The 16,542-nt window shown below is 37.6% G+C and overlaps 3 protein-coding genes across 3 annotated transcripts; 2 read left to right on the top strand and 1 right to left on the bottom strand.

Annotated features, from left to right (window-relative positions):
• Positions 1 to 668: 668 nt before the first annotated feature.
• LOC147850389 (pentatricopeptide repeat-containing protein At4g18520, chloroplastic-like) lies at positions 669 to 2,227 on the top strand. The gene is made up of 4 exons (XM_087336780.1): positions 669 to 891; positions 944 to 1,058; positions 1,702 to 1,940; positions 2,061 to 2,227. The coding sequence occupies exons 1-4, from the start codon at positions 669 to 671 to the stop codon at positions 2,225 to 2,227; spliced, it is 744 nt and encodes a 247-aa protein (XP_087192906.1).
• Positions 2,228 to 6,100: 3,873 nt separating this feature from the next.
• On the top strand, positions 6,101 to 12,814 carry LOC147850388 (transmembrane 9 superfamily member 1-like). Its single transcript, XM_087336310.1, has 13 exons — positions 6,101 to 6,304; positions 8,529 to 8,724; positions 8,816 to 8,920; positions 9,034 to 9,051; positions 9,143 to 9,237; positions 9,315 to 9,467; positions 10,343 to 10,477; positions 10,565 to 10,731; positions 11,295 to 11,389; positions 11,483 to 11,613; positions 11,690 to 11,932; positions 12,027 to 12,300; positions 12,380 to 12,814. Exons 1-13 carry the CDS (start codon positions 6,191 to 6,193, stop codon positions 12,445 to 12,447), a joined length of 1,794 nt encoding a protein of 597 aa, XP_087192436.1. The 5' UTR covers positions 6,101 to 6,190; the 3' UTR covers positions 12,448 to 12,814.
• A 760-nt stretch (positions 12,815 to 13,574) lies between these two features.
• Positions 13,575 to 15,138, bottom strand: LOC147850387 (mitochondrial uncoupling protein 4-like). Its single transcript, XM_087336103.1, has 2 exons — positions 14,092 to 15,138; positions 13,575 to 13,952 (listed from the first exon to the last, which is right to left on the bottom strand). The coding sequence occupies exons 1-2, from the start codon at positions 15,066 to 15,068 to the stop codon at positions 13,940 to 13,942; spliced, it is 990 nt and encodes a 329-aa protein (XP_087192229.1). The 5' UTR covers positions 15,069 to 15,138; the 3' UTR covers positions 13,575 to 13,939.
• Positions 15,139 to 16,542: the final 1,404 nt, after the last annotated feature.

Below are 16,542 nucleotides of genomic sequence, written 5' to 3'. Positions count from 1 at the left end.
TGTATAAGTTAGGGAGGTGAGGAATAACTAGCACCAACCTTAATTGTTGAGTCAATTTTTTGTTTTCTTTGTTTTCATTGTATTTTACGTTTGTAAATCATGATTAACAACAAATCCTAGGGGACAAATCTCATGTCCTTCCATCGTTGCACTCAACCTAAGGAAATGGAGAAACCCTTATTAAGGAAATTTTGCCATTTGAATCAAGAACCATGAAGACATTGGCACCAAGAATGTACATAAAGCTCAAGAGGATGATAGAAAAAGCGTGGGATAGAGTAAATCTTACAAAAAATGCTTGTAGTGAAATGGTCACCCTGCTATGAAAAGAGCCCAACCTCATTGTAAATAGGTATAAAAGCATGTTGGTGTGGGGCCCAAAGCATATTCTCATGAGGAGACTAGACTCATTTTGTTGTTATATGTACAAGATTTTGGTGGTAATCGCCGAGATGGTTGATGTGGACTTATTGAAGATATTTTATGTTTTTGATAAGGATGAGTGATGATGGTGTGGGGCCGAAGCATATGATCATGAGGAGATGAGGAAACTAGACTCATTTTGTTGTTGTATGTACAAGAATTTGGTGGTAACAAGCGAGATGGTTGATGTGGAAAGATGAAGCATACTTCTTCAGTTTTTTAGGATGAGTGTTGCTTGCTCAAAGATGGGTAATTGGGACAAAGGTCAAAAATTACATTTGGAGATTGCTAAAGATGGGTATGAAAGAGATCAATTTCTTGGTAATGCTTTGATAGACATGTACGCAAAATGTGGCTTGCTTACGCTATCATGGGATGTATTTGAGGGTCTACCAAGTCAACATGTGATACCATGGAATACCCTTATTAGTGGATATGCTAAATATGGGCCAACTGAAGAAGCCCTATGTTTGTTAGTTGTTAGAACATATGGAAATGATGGGATTCCCTCTTGATGCAGTGACCTATATAAGTGTCCTAAATGCTCGTAGGAACAAAGTAGACATTCTCAAGGGACAATACTTGCATACAAAGGCTGAGAAGAATGCGGTGATTGGAGATGCTTTGATTGACATGTATGTGGAATGTAGTGTATGGTTGGAAATGTCCTTGCATATGTCTACCTATTGAAAGCATGTGTCGTTGCTACGACATAGTTAAGAGGCTAGAATTCCCATTTTGAAATTTGCAAAAAGGGGTTAGAAACTGATCCATATTGAAGAAGTGCTTAAGATTAAATGCTTTGGGAAGATGGAGCTAGAAGGAATCTCCCAAGATGCCCTCACATTTGTATATGGTTTGAAAGTTTGTCGGAACATAGAAAGTTTATGCAAGGGCCAAGAAATGCACAAAATGCCGAAATTTACACATGGAGATTGCAGAAGAGGGTTATGATTCAAATTTTTTAGTAGCTAGTGCTCTAGTGGATATGTATGCTAAACTTGGGTTGATGTCAAAGGCACGATATATTTTTGATTCATTGCCAAATCGAGATCTACTCTTGTGGAACACGCTACTTTTAGGATATGACAAGTTTGGGCCAGATAACAAAGTGTTACATTGTTTTATACTGATTTAGTTAGATGGTTTATTTCCTAATGTTATCACATTGGCATGTATAGTGAGACCTTGTGGCAATTTGAAGTCAATTAGTATTGGACAAAAGATACATATCCAAATCTTATTGCCATTATATGATAATGATATGTTTATTGCTAGTATGTTGGTTGATATGTATGCCAAATGCGAGTATCTTCTAGATGCATGTATGGTTTTTGATAAGTCTAAACATGATGGCATCTCATGGAACGCACTAATTATTGGATTCTTATATTGTGGATATAGCTCACATGTAGGAAACTGTATAGAAAAAATGTATTTAAAAAATATGTATGTGGACTGTGGCATATATGTTGCAGTCTTAAAAGCATGTAGTAGCATTTATGCTCTCTATGAAGGTAAAAATACATATTGAAATCCTTCTGAAAGGATATGAAAAATATCTTTTTGTTGGAAGCAGTTTGGTCGACTTATATGAAAAATGTGGTGCAACCCATGAAGCATGGATTATCTTCAAGGGTCTCTCTACACACGGGATGATGTGTTATGGAATGTTCTACTTTCTGGATATGTTGATAATGGATTTGGTCAAGAAGCATTAATGAACCTTTGTTTTCATCTCGAAAGAATGTGGAAGCTCTCACTGAACCAGCCATCAACTTTTGTATTGCTAATGATTTTATAATACCAAGGTGTATCTTTTGTTTGAAAAAAGGAAGAAGAAAAAAGCATGTGGAAGCTCAAGAGCTGTAGATAGGCTACATCAAACACACATGGAAATCTTTGAGAAGGGATTTGAGAGAGAGATCCTCATCAACAACACGCTTGTAGATACACGCTTATATTGTTTTGAGATCTTCTCATGTGTATATGTTTCTAAGTGATAATATTCTATTAAGAGAGAGAGAGAGAGAGAGAGAGAGAGAGAGAGAGAGAGAGAGAGAGAGAGAGAGAGAGAGAGAGAGAGAGAGAGAGAGAGAGAGAGAGAGAGAGTTGATGCATGAGAGAGAGAGTGTGTGTGTGCGCGAGTTAGATTATGTTTGTGAAGCTAGAGCCTCGAGGGTGATTGACAACCACTCCAAGGTAAACATTGGTCTGAATCCTTATTCGCAATTATATCAACATGGAGGTAAAACTTTATCTGTTCATAAACATGTTTTGGTGTTTGCACGAAAACTACATAACCTATACATATGTTCTCCGTTAGACCACCACATTGGCATGAATGTCCATTATTGCATCAGTGCACTACACAATTTCACAACTGTTGTAAGGCATTCATATCACATAGCCCTAAGAACTATTGGAAGGCACCACTAGGAGAGTTGCCCAGAAACCATACATGCAACACCTATGTCACCTCCTAGAGCTCCACAAAGTATTCCTCCTAATATCCTACCACCAATTGACCATCTACTTCCTCATGACGCATTGTACACGACTTAGTTGTTTGGTTCTAATACATGGTTGTGCAAGACTTAGTTGTACATAACACATTGTGCCCTAGTTGTAGTCATGACCACTTGGTACTTGATTATCTAGAAAAAAATAAAAGCACCACACAACACATTCTCAACTAAAAACAATGTGATTTTATTTACTGAAGTATTATCTTACACTTGTGATATGTTCTCCATCTCGACAATTCTCAAGCAAGGTTGATTTGGTTAGTTTTACTTTAGCCACTTACAATGGTTCTCTAATTACTTGAATATCATGTGCAAGGAGGTATAAGTATGGTCCATATCTCAACTATTTCCTTCTTAGCATATTTGCCCCCAATACTGCCCTGCTCGTATTATCCATTTCACTTCCAACTTCAATTGGATGACTTGCTCTCATAGAGTTACTATCTCATGGGCCAACATTGCTTGCTTTCTTTGATAACCAATGTGACAATTTGGCATCATATGGAGTGTTTAGTCCTCAAAGGTATACGTGAAACTTTTGGTAGGGTCATTGACCCATGCCGTCGATGCATTTTAGTACAATTAGAATTTCGGATATAAACTTCCAAGCGAGTCAAGTTCCATGCAATTGCCCATTTTTTGTCCTTAACTCAAATGCCAAGTTTTCAAAGAATTGATGTTGATCCTTGGCAGATTTTTTTGTAACCTTTTACTCCATAGGATGATGAAGGGGTGATGATGAGACGGGACAATAACGAGAGAAAATATGTAGGATTGGACTCAAACAAATATAGTTGTAAATGTGATTAAAAAGAAGTGCTTGGTTGAGTCCATTAATTTTCCTCTTCCATTATGTGTTAGGCTCTCATTTGGACATTGTTGGCTCATTTGTTGATGAGGTTCAACCAATCCCTAAAGGATTGTTTCTCTCCATTGTTAGATGGTCCCTTCACATACTTCGAGTCACACTTTTCTTCGATTTTGATGCACAACACGATTATCATCGTTGTTGATGACGGTGGCACAACTAAACCGCCAAAAACATGGTCGAATTCCTTAGTCATCTTTAAGTTTGTTGTGGAGATCATAGTACAATGGAGGTGATGCATTGAATGCAACTTCACCATTAAATCCCATGTCTTTAAGTTAAGAGTACTTCTATGTCCTTGCATTCATGGGAGCTCGTACATGTGCATGGTTAACCTTTGTTTCAAAAGTATCAATTCAATTTCTAGTATTTGGCATTTTAACTAGCTAATTAGTTGTAATTTTATTCTAGTCAAATTCCTCTACATGTTGTACTTCCATCATTGTACACCTTGGTGTGATAGATAACCCCTATATAACAATGTGTCTTACACGTTGATGAAGATTGGGCATCTAGCTAGCCGAAAATGTATATGTGCACTTCCTTTGACGAATGTTATGGTCACAATATTGCATTCACCATTCAAGTAAGAAATATATTGCTTTCCCGAGAGAAGTTATTTCTGTTATTTCAAGAAGAAGGGTTGTAGAAAGGGATCATGTATAAATGGGATCATAGATTGACATATTCGCATTCGTGGGTTCCCATTCGAATGCAAACGAATACGAATACGAATGGGTAGTCAAGTATTCGTTTAACCCACCCCCCTCCCCAAAAAAAAAAAAAACTTTTGTTTTTAAAATTTCCTAAGATAAAAAAAAAAGAACTTAACAATAAATAAGGATAATAAAAGAGTGACTTTGGGGACTTGACACTACTAAAATTTTATAATAAATGTATAGTCGTTTTATTTTTAATAAATAAAATAAATAAAATAAAGGCTCATTAATTTCTCACTTTTTATTTCCTCAAAATTTATGGATATTTTTATCTTGACATTAAAAATGGTACTTCAAACTAATCATATCTTCAAAGTTCATACTAATCATATTTGTATAATAAATATAAAAATATTCGTTTTAAAAAAATTAATTAATTAAAATAAGTTTCATAAACTCTCTTGACACTATAATCTATTAATGAATAATTGTTTTTTTTTGGTGAAATACATTTATTTAAATAAATAAATAATTTTTTATATTTATTTTACAAAACGAATGGTTTTTTAATATTCTTGGGGCCATTTTGTATTCTCGAATATTGAGAATATTGCGCATGGAGAATATCACGAATATCACGCATGTGTCGATCTATGAATGGGATATGGTGAAAGGTTGAAATTTGGCAAATAAGAGCTTTAAGGGAAACATGAAATTAATTAAAACAACAATTATCAAGTTTATTGTTAACGCATTTTTGAGCTAGAAGGGGAGTAGAACAAAGCTAGATATAGAGGGCTGCCTCTAAAAAGTATTAAGAAACTGACACTCATGAGTGTAGAATGATGAATTACCATTGAAACATTTGCTTTGTATTGTGATGTGAGGTGTGTGTAGTAAAAACACATGCACTTGGTTTTTCATCTAGTAACGCGGTTCTTTAGTGTTGGCATGTGTTCAAGTGTGATGATGTGACGTCGAGATGCTCTTCCAGACCGCAGTTTGCGAACAAAGCATGATCATCACTATCTTAGTGACTTTCCTGGGCCGTCATTGGATGAGAAGTTTCATAGATTGCACATTGTTAGTATGTACGTACGTACGTAGAGTTAGCATGTGGGGAAGATACATACAAAGAAGTGGACGAAAAGTCGGTGGTGGCGGGCGTGGCCAAGGGACTCGGGGCTATTCCGTGTTCTCGTCTCGTGGAACCAGAAGAGAGTTACTAGATGGAGAGAACACACGACTTCACGGGCTGAGATACTCGGCACTATTATTCTTGTTCTCGTTCCGTGGAACCAGAAGAGAGTTGCTAGATAGAGCACACATGTCTTCGTGGCCGAGGGAACCCAGAACTATTCTTGTTCTCGTCCCGTGGAACCAGAAGAGAGTTGCTAGATTGAGGAGCACACACACGTCTTCCTTGCCTTAGTAACAAGTTACAACAACAAGTACGTTAAAAACGAAGAAGAAGAAGAAGAAAAAGAAAGAAAAAGTTTTGAAGAAAACAGAGAGAGAAAGAAAATCGAGAAATTATTATTATCTGTGTTGTTTATTTTTACTTTCTACCATAGCTTTGGCGCACGATAGCACGTTTTTCTGCAGAAGACGAAGGGAAGAAGAAGAAGAAGAAGAACTCTCTCTCCCCGCTACTGCCTTCTCTTTAGGGTTTTCTGTAGCCGAAGAAAGAGATACGGAGAAGATCGCTCGCCATGCTCCCATCCCGATCGCACCTCTCCTTCTCTTCCCTTCATCTTCTCCTTCTCCTTCTCCTTCTCCTCCTCCACTTTTTGGACGGTGTTTCTGCGGGAGAATACGACCACAGGGTAAGTTGAGGTTTCTTCTACTTCTGCCTGTAAATTTAGCTTGTTTATTTTTTCTCATCTCTCTGTCGCGCTACTCGAACTCCTCCCTTGGAAGATTGAGACTTCGATTGTCTTATTCATGAGGTAAAACCCGCTGGATTTCTGCTTCACTGTAATATTTGATCATTCTTATTGGAAGAATGCTGCTTAGATTCTGATTCCTGAACAAGATCTGATTAGGAGAAGACTCTCTTTAACTGAACTTCAGATCTTGCGAAAATTCTTCATTCTTACGACAGATTTAACCAAATGGAGAGCTTAATATCAGAAACTTTGAGCTCCCGTGAACAAAAATATTTTAAATCATTCTCAGGGAAGTATTCTCTTTCCCTGACCTTCAGATCTTGCAAAAGTGTCCTTTCTCACGACAGATTTAACTCAACATAGAGCTTATTCTTAGAATCGTTGAGTTTCTGCGAGCAAGACTATTTTGCAAGATCTAAATCTTTTCTAAGATCAGGGAAAGATTCTCTTTTACCGAGCTTCAGATCTTGCAGATGTAATGCAGACACAGTTTTTCTGAAGTCGTCAACTTCTGTATTGAGCTTTTATGCGCAAGAGTTTTGAAAGAGTCTAAATCTTTGGTCAAGGAACAAATTTTCTTTGTTCAGAGACAGAGTCTCTTCCACTGAGCTTCATATCTTGTGGATATAACGTAGGCATAGTTTTGCCAAAGCTCTCACTAATTTTCAGATCTTGTTGTTGTAATGTAGAAAGTTTTTTAGAAGGCCTCAACTTCTGGATTGACCTCCTATGAGCAATAGTCCTGAAAGAGTCAAAATCTTTGCTCAAGAAACAATTTTCTTTTGATCAGTGAATGATTCTATTCCACTGAGCTTCATATCTTGTGGATAAAATATAGGCATAGTTTTTCAGAAGCATTCAGATATGCGTTGAGATCTTATGAGCAAATGTTTTTAAAGATTAAGAAACAAATTTTCTTTGATGACTGAGCTTCAGATCTTGCCGAACTTTTGCATTTGTGACAGGTGTAACTGTAGGCAGAGCTTATTAACAGAAATGTTAGGTTCCTATAGACAATAGTGTTTTTAAATTGTCAAAACCGGAAAAAAGATGGAGTCTCCGTCAATGAGCATAAGATCTTGCAGAATTTTCATTCTTATGAGAGCTATAGTGTAGGAAGAGGCCCCGCTTCACAAAATTAAGATGGTTGCTAGCCATAGTTTTGGTCTCCTATATGTGTACATTTTTACATGTTTATCAGAAGTTTTGAGCTTGTGTGTTGAGATGTTGTGAGCATGATTTCCAAACATGCCTGAATCATTGCTCAAGAAGAATGTCAAGTACCTCAGTCTCAGTTCTGTAGTGGCAGAGAGCCCCAAATAATATCTGATAGAATATGTGGAATGACATTTGTGCATAGATCATTGTACGAATTTATGCCATTTCGTGGACTAGAAATGGAAACATGTTCATGGTGAATCCCTTGATGTGGATCTTCAAACCGAGATCTGTATATACAATGTATTTGGCATTTATGTATAGAGCATTGTACACATGCTATTTCGTGGACTAAACGTGGAATATTTTCTTAATGAATCCCTTGATCTGTATCTCCAAACCTGTACCTGGATAGTATCTGAATTTTATGATAATTGAATTGTCTGGATGACAATGCATGATACTAAACCTGGAGTTTCTTGTCGAATCTTGTGTATGTGCATTGATTGAGCCAGGTACCTTTAAACAGATGTCTGAATTGAAAGGATAATAGCTGCAATTTATTGTTTGTATGCCATCTCATGGATTATAAATGGAAGAGGGTCTTGTGAGCCCCTTACGATGCTTGGATGGAGTAAAAATGGAAGACAATCTATCTTAAATCCCCTCCTTTATATATGCTAAGTTTTTGAAAAGAAGATGGATGTCAAGGTCCAGATTTGCAGTCTCCTAGATGTGTATACATTTTACATATTTAACATGTAAGTGCATTTAAAGAATTGTTGAATGTAATGTTACACAATCAGCGTGATTGACTAAATTAATCTCACTCTGGAGCACTAGGATTGATGTTCCCTTCACTTCATGAATGCAACATAGATAACTAGATGTCTACTTTGTAAATTAATTGGGAGTTCCTTGGATGGATAATTACTTATGTGCTAGAACACACTGAATTCTCATTGTAAGTAATGTAAGTAACAAGTTGAATCTCTTCTTCCAGTATACAGATCAAGAGCGTGTGGCACTGTGGGTTAATAAGGTTGGGCCATACTACAATCCTCAAGAGACTTACAATTACTATAGTTTACCATTCTGCTCATCAGGAAATGAGAATCCTGTTCATAAGTGGGGTGGACTAGGTGAGGTCTTGGAAGGAAATGAGCTCATTGACAGTCAAATCGACATAAAATTCAAACGTGAGATCCGTTCTTTAGATTTTTAAATGTAATTTCTGTCAAAGAGAATGTATTTCATCCGGCTAACGTTAACACTGTGCATGGATTATAGGGGATGTTGAAAGGGTTACAATATGTAAGCTTGAACCGGATAATGGAAATGTTCAAGCATTTAAGGATGCCATCGAAAATACTTACTGGTTTGAATTTTTTATGGGTATGAAATTGAACAAATGCCTGCCATTCTTTCAATTATGTTTGTTTTCAATTGAAAGCTACTCATTATATCTTTTGGTGAATGATCTTCTGCAATGATGCCTGTTTCTGCAGATGATCTGCCTCTGTGGGGTATGTACATATAGTATGTCAAGTATATATTTCTCTGTTTTCTAAAATTCATATTAGAACAATACTTATGGATGGGTGCTTGATTTTACAGGATTTGTTGGTGAATATCATCCTGGAAAGAATGACGATTCAAAGCATCTTCTTTATACTCATAAGAATTTTGTTATCAAATACAACAACAACCAGGTATTGTAAATGATGTTAAAGATGATATAGGTGTTCATGAGGCATGTAAATGAGGTGAATTGCCTGTATCAAAACAGATCATTCAAGTCAATCTTACACAAGACAGTCCAGTACGATTGGTTCCTGGGAAATCCCTGGAATTCACCTATTCAGTAACTTGGTTGGAGACAGACATATCATTTGCTAGGCGGTTTGATGCATACTTGGATTATCCTTTCTTTGAGCACCAGGTATGATTATGCATACTCCCTAGTCATTTGTGATTTTGGTTTTTGGTGGATTTTATATAACCTCTCTCTACAGGTGGAATCATTGAAACTGCTGTATTTACTAAACTCCAGCAGAAAAATGGCTGTGCATACATACATCAACTGCACTATAGATTTGACCATATAAAATAATACTTTTTACATTAGGCGTTGCTTTCTTCTGTCTTATTTCATTTAGATGGACTTCCAATATATATGCATGTGAACAGTTTGGTTCCTTTCTACTTTTCTACTTTTCTTTCTGAGTTTTTGAAGCAACTCTTTATCTCATCAATCTTTTGCAGATTGATGCAAAATGGAATAGCTAAGTTACTTATAGGATTTCTAGTGCTTCCCACAACCATGACAGAGTTCTTGTTTGTGGCAAGATAGTTTGAATGGTTCTATCATGAATTCTAGCTGCCCCAGTTCTCATAACTTTGTTTAGGCATTTCTTCCTAGTCACTCCTATTTTGATTGCCTGACCTTGAAATTAAGAAACAGCTGTTTTCTTATGGAGACTTGTAAGTGCTAAACTACATCTCTGTTGGCAGGAGCTATCATGCATGGTTGCAAATGACATTGGGAGAATTATGTTTTCTATTTTATAAAGTTTTCCTTGGCACCTACAGCCAATAAGATATTACAGGCCATTGAGTGTCCAGTCTTAGCTAGGTTTAATGATGGATGACGTTCTGTATTTCTATGGAAGTTGTTTGCGTCTTCTCCATATGTTCTCTTCCTTTTCAATTCCTTTTGTCTTTTAGCTATTATGTTTTTTTGTGGAATCTTTTATTTGTGCATACCATTTTTTTGCTTTGCCTTCATTCATTAACCAACTTTATTATGCTTTTCAGATTCATTGGTTCTCAATATTCAACTCCTTTATGATGGTCATATTTCTAACTGGTTTGGTATCAATGATCCTGATGAGGACTTTACGCAATGATTATGCTAAGTATGCTAGAGAAGAAGATGATCTGGATTCACTGGTAATGATCTTTTGTAGAACATTTTTTTTGCTGTAAATAGCAATCACATGCCTACAGGTTTAATTGTTACTACTTTTTTTAAACTAGGAAAGAGATGTCAATGAAGAATCTGGCTGGAAGCTTGTGCATGGTGATGTTTTCAGGTCACCTCGACATCTAGTCCTACTGTCAGCTCTGATCGGAACAGGTGCTCAACTCACAGCACTCATTTTTGTGGTTATCTTGCTGGCAATAGTCGGGATGCTTTATGTTGGGTATGTTCTATAAATCCTGATATTTACTTCAACTGACTTAATACTATTGCTAATTGAGATTTATTAATGTTGAGAAAAGAAAAGAAGTATTGTAAAGAGGTATGAATAAGGTTATCAGTCTGAACTTTGAATTTGGAGACTCCTGTTCATAAATTTTTGTAAGGCCAGCTGATTTAAGTGGTATACAACGGCCCCAATTTTTTTATTATGAATTCTCATAACCAAGGGTAATAAAGCCTGTGAAATCCATGCATGAGTCTTACTCTCCAAAGAAGTAAAGTGTCACGAGTCTTAGTACACAGCCCCAACCCTCCATGCCATGTATTCATATGTTTCCGACATTCCAAAGACGTGCTTTAATATCATTTAGTTGTATTATGTGATAGTCCATTGCTCTTGAATTAGAATGTGATATATCCCTGATTGCCAGCAGACCCAGCATAAAGTAGTGTCAAGGCTGTGTTGTCTTTTGCCAGTTAGTTTTCTGATGATGCAAAGAAACAGTCCATAAACTTTAATACTGATAGTTCATAGCTGAAAGTGTTGGCTTTTTTCCATCCCAGGAGGGGAGCAATTGTCACAGCTTTTATTGTCTGCTATGCGTTTACATCCTTTATTGCTGGATATGTGAGCGGCAGTCTTTATTCAAAGAATGATGGTAAACAAATTTCTGTTAAAATTGCAGTTCTGCATATTCAACTAAGGTGATTTCTGCCATTGTTATCTAAGTTGCTTGATTCACACTTGACAGGGAAGTATTGGATTAAATCTATGCTTTTGACGGCATCATTTTTCCCATTCATGTGCTTTGGGATTGGTTTTGTGCTGAATTTCGTAGCTATCTATTACCACTCATTAGCAGCCATTCCATTTGGTACCATGGTATGCAGATTTCACTGTTTAATTTGTTGCATTGACCAACAGGATGGCTGGTTTATTAAGTTTGATTTTATTGTAGGTTGTGGTATTTGTTATATGGGCCTTCATCTCTTTCCCTTTAGCATTACTTGGTACCGTGATTGGTAGGAACTGGTCTGGTGCCCCAGACAACCCTTGTCGTGTAAAAACGATTCCTCGTCCAATTCCTGAAAAGAAGTGGTATCTGACACCATCTGTCATATCTCTGATGGGGGGATTATTGCCGTTTGGAAGCATATTTATCGAGATGTACTTTGTGTTCACATCCTTCTGGAACTACAAGGTAGCAGCAGTGTGCAGACCTTCACGTTTTTGTGGATTAATCATGTTTAACATTTTTTGCATGCATAAAGTTGATTATTATGTTTATGCTGCAGGTTTATTATGTTTATGGGTTCATGCTCTTGGTGTTTGTAATACTCACTATTGTCACCATTTGTGTTACTATCGTGGGAACATACTTTCTTCTTAATGCTGAGAACTATCACTGGCAATGGACATCCTTCTTGTCCGCGGCATCCACCTCTGTTTATGTTTACCTGTACGCCATCTATTATTACTACATGAAGACCAAGATGACAGGGTTCTTTCAGACGAGCTTTTATTTTGGCTACACACTCATGTTCTGCCTTGGCCTTGGAATTCTTTGTGGTGAGTGAAGTTTTTACTGGTAGCCATTAAACACATTATTTCTCTGTTTCTTGATCATGTGGCTTTTGCTTGTCTATAGGTGCTGTTGGCTATTTGGGTTCTTCCATGTTTGTGAGGCGAATCTACAGGAATATAAAATGTGATTGACTGGGACTATCAATAGGCAAAATCTGTTGAAGTCTTGTTGTTATTATTCTACTTGGCAAGGGTCTTCACACCTACAGAGGATCGGCATCTGAAAGTTCTGTTTCAGAGGGGGTCGTGGGTTCATGAATGTTTCCTCTCATGAGAAATTGGTCAAACTATATTTTGAGCGATAAGAGCTAATGTATCTTATCATATCCTTGTAGTCTTGAGAAGTCCTGGATTTTAAACAGGCTGTGGATTAGTTTATTTATCCTCAGAAGTAGATATTTTTTTGATATGTATTCGATTTAACTCATTTCATAATGGGGACAGGAAATTTTCAAATGATGGATATGGATCCAGTCTCTTTATATACAACATTTATGTGCATCCGTTGCGAAAAAAGTGGTAATGCAAATGTAAAATTTTTAAAATGCATCTGGCCGCTCTTCGTTCTTTATGTAATGCGAATGTTGCCCGTGCTTTAAAGCAGGAAGATCACAGACACATTTTAGAAGTTCGGTAAAATTAACAGCAAACTGAGTGTGGGTCTGGAAATTAGAGAATCTGGAAGATGTTAGTTTTCAGGTCTTGTTATGTTATCTCGGTATCTGTAGTGAGTAAACAAAACAGAGCAAAACCCCATTGGATAAAATGTGGTTGAAAATGAAATGGCTCTCTGCAAGTTTCTTACACAATAAGAAGTTAATTTACATCAGAGAAGCATAGAGAAGATATTACACTATAAGAAGTTAATTTACATCATGGTGCTAAGTGTTCCATTTGAGAAGCATAGAGAAGATATTAAACTATTCTATTGGAAATGTCTCATTCTTAAGCATTGACATTTCTTGTATCCAAGTTAATTAAAGTTTAAAAGAATCAGTTATAGATGACATCAAGCTCATCAATCAGAAAGTTCCACAAACATAACATACAACCCATTGGAAAATATGCAGATTCTCTTGGAGAAGTGTGCAATGTCCTACAGGGAGAGCATGCACGCACATTGCCAATCAAAAACCAACATTATTGATCAATTGCTTTTTATCAATAACACGTACTGGAATATAGACAAAGAAGATACCAAGGTGTACATGTATTGCATGGCATGTCCATGCAATTATAAACTTCATTCAAGGGTAAAAAGAATCTACAATGTGGCTCATATTTCAAATAATGGATGAACAGATTATTATTATGGCTCTCTGCCAAAATTGCCATAACTTGCAGATTTAATATAAAGATGGGTTTATTTCTACACCTACTTGTTATGTTCAAAGGAATCCTGCAATCGGTCTATCATTCTTCTTCTATCATCTCTGCATGAATATGCATCCATACATTCACACATGGGATCCTTCTACATGTATATATCCATTTAAACATGGATATAAATTCACTTAAGTGCAAAACCCCTCCCTTTGCATACATGAACACGTCCACATATTGAATGCACCCATGCAGCCACCCATCCATTGAAGTTCGTTTCACAACTCAAGATGAGAATTGCTCAGACAACTACCCTCCTAAGTGTGACAAAAACAATTTTATGCATACAAGCACGAATTCACCACAAGCACACATCCCTCATTGTATACATGAATTCATCCACAGAACCCCTAGGTTCCCTTCCCAAATCAAGATGAGGGCTGCCCAAACAACTTCCTAATCTGCTCTAGAGTGACAAAAAGCACCACAGTGTATGGACCCTGCCTCATGACGGTGGGGGTGAAGCCCTTATAAAGAGACATGAAACCCTCCAATTTCACGGTCTTAATAGCACAATCTAAAGCACTGCAAGTTATCGGTGAGCCTGGGCCACACTCGCTTTTCATATTCATGATTCGGGTCTTGATTACATCAATCGGGTTAGAAGCAGCTGAGGCAACCAGGCCAGCCAAGAAACTGGCAGCAATATGAACAGGCACTCCATCTTTCATCCCCGAGCTTCTTAACAACTGTTCTTTTGCCTCATCATAGGTGGTGAGCTGGGCTGCAGTAACAACCATGGCTCGTTGGATGGTGAGAGAGGACCCCCTCCACAGTGTGTGTATCCCCTCTTGCTTAACTATTGTGAAGAGGGCATCACCAACTCCTGCATAGTTCCGTCGGAGATGAAATGGGAGCCGGCCATCGGCTTGCATTCGAACTAATGCCACATCCGCAGGATTTCCTATGGCTGCACCAACACCGCCAGCTATAATTCCTGCCCCTATCTTCTTCATTAATTTCATAGTCTGTCCAGAATGGGGAAGAGGGTTGTTGGTGGAGGTCCGTGTGTAAGCGGTGAGGGTTTCATATATTCCTAAACGTGTAGAAGAGTAGAGGGTTTGGCGTAGAATGGTTGCTGAGACACCGGAGAAGAGGGCGGGGACACCTTCTGTGCGGATGATTCGGGTGGCCATAGAGAAAGGTCCGTGGGAGGAGTAAGGTGTAAAAGGAGAAGGGTGGAGAGGAGTACGAAGAGGCTGAGAAGGTTGTGGTTGTAGGGCAAAGGCTGAATGGGTGGCGGTGAAGGAGGGCTGATGTGATACTTGGAGTTGCATTCTGACCTTAATCAGATCCAGGGGGTGAGTGGCACAGCCGGCTGCAACCGACGCCATCCCGCCCTCCACAAAACCCTGTAAACCACCACCCATACTATCAGTCGCTTCTGCTTCTGCTTCTGCTTCTCTCTCTCTCGCTCTCTCTCTCTCTGCTCTGCCCTTGAGGAATGCTCTGTTCCTTTCTATGACTCTGTGTGTATATGTTATGGCATATGCTCTTCTTGTTCTGTAAAGAACGTGCCCTAGTTACATTGTAATATGAATATGTATAGTAAGTACATACATGGGAAGCTCCAACTCAAAAAGTTTAAAAAACTAGGCGACATTCTTTTCCTTTCTAAAGCAAATCATATATCTATAGACTATATATATATATATGTAAATTGTAATAATGTATGTATGTATGAAATTTCTTTTCTTATAGCCAAGACATATGACATCATTACCATATTTTACCCTCCTACAACTAGAGGATATGGTTTGCTCCTTATTAGACCATCTCCCATAATCCTTCTTTCTTTCTTCTCATAATTGAAGTGCATGCCTTGGTGATGGGGAGTAAGGATGAGGTAACCTAGGTGATGATAACATTGCTACATAGTGCATTTCAATGAATTGTTGCTAGATGCCCACACGTAGTACAATGAGTACCATGTCTTGAATTGTCATGCATTATGCATTATCATGCACTTAGAAGCGCATAATAGATGAGTTAGATTGTGGAAATATCCAATACTTTGGATCCACATTTGACTTATTCCATTAATGAACCATGTCACATGACAACCATTAGGATGTCGTCAGAAAGATATGTTGTTTGATATGGGAGCTACATTGTGAGTGCACACTCGGAATCAAACTAAGGGAGAGATCTATACAATTAGCAAGGATGTGGTCTTTTCATCACCGATCTTGGATCTCAATGATAGGTGGCCATGTTGGGGAACAAACTTCTAAAGATGTTACATCTTAGTATGGTCTTTGCACTTAGTCAGTCAACAACAAGGTTCTCTAAATTGGTCCTTTCTCACTTGACAAGATTCCCCTACTAATTTGATCTTAGTGTCTAGACACATTTGTTCTAGCTGTCTAGAACAATCTCAAACATTGGTACCAACATACATGCTTATGGTCACTCACTCATTTAGTTGCTTGTAATCAGTTGGTTAGGCGTAAGAATGGCTACAACAAATGGAGGTTAGATGCCCATGATCAATGGCATCATGATCATTTGCATGTTACACAAGAAGCAACAATATTGTGGGTGCTTCGATTTGTTTACTTACTAGTTTCCTTACGTGTCAATGAACCCCTAATGTGATACATGCAATTTCTCTATGCCCTTTTTGCTCATTAGGTTGCTAGATGCATAGAGCAACTATTTGTGCTAAGACCATGTTTATGAAAGCAAATTCCAACTAAAACTTTAAAAAATCCTTGCACAACTATTCGTGCTGATACCATAGTTATGAAGCTGACTACTACATCTTCCACCAACACAAGGTATACCCCATTGTCCAAGTATGTTGAGAACGAGCTTGTTGTAAAAGGAAATTGGCGGGGCTGT

This window comes from Azolla caroliniana, unplaced genomic scaffold, assembly GCF_043228905.1.
Source record: "Azolla caroliniana isolate FFs.n. ecotype wild unplaced genomic scaffold, voAzoCaro1.0.p SCAF_21, whole genome shotgun sequence".
In the NCBI taxonomy this organism is placed as follows: domain Eukaryota; kingdom Viridiplantae; phylum Streptophyta; class Polypodiopsida; order Salviniales; family Salviniaceae; genus Azolla; species Azolla caroliniana.
Note: the sequence above shows the minus strand (reverse complement) of the source record. Positions and strands in the feature narration are given on the sequence as shown.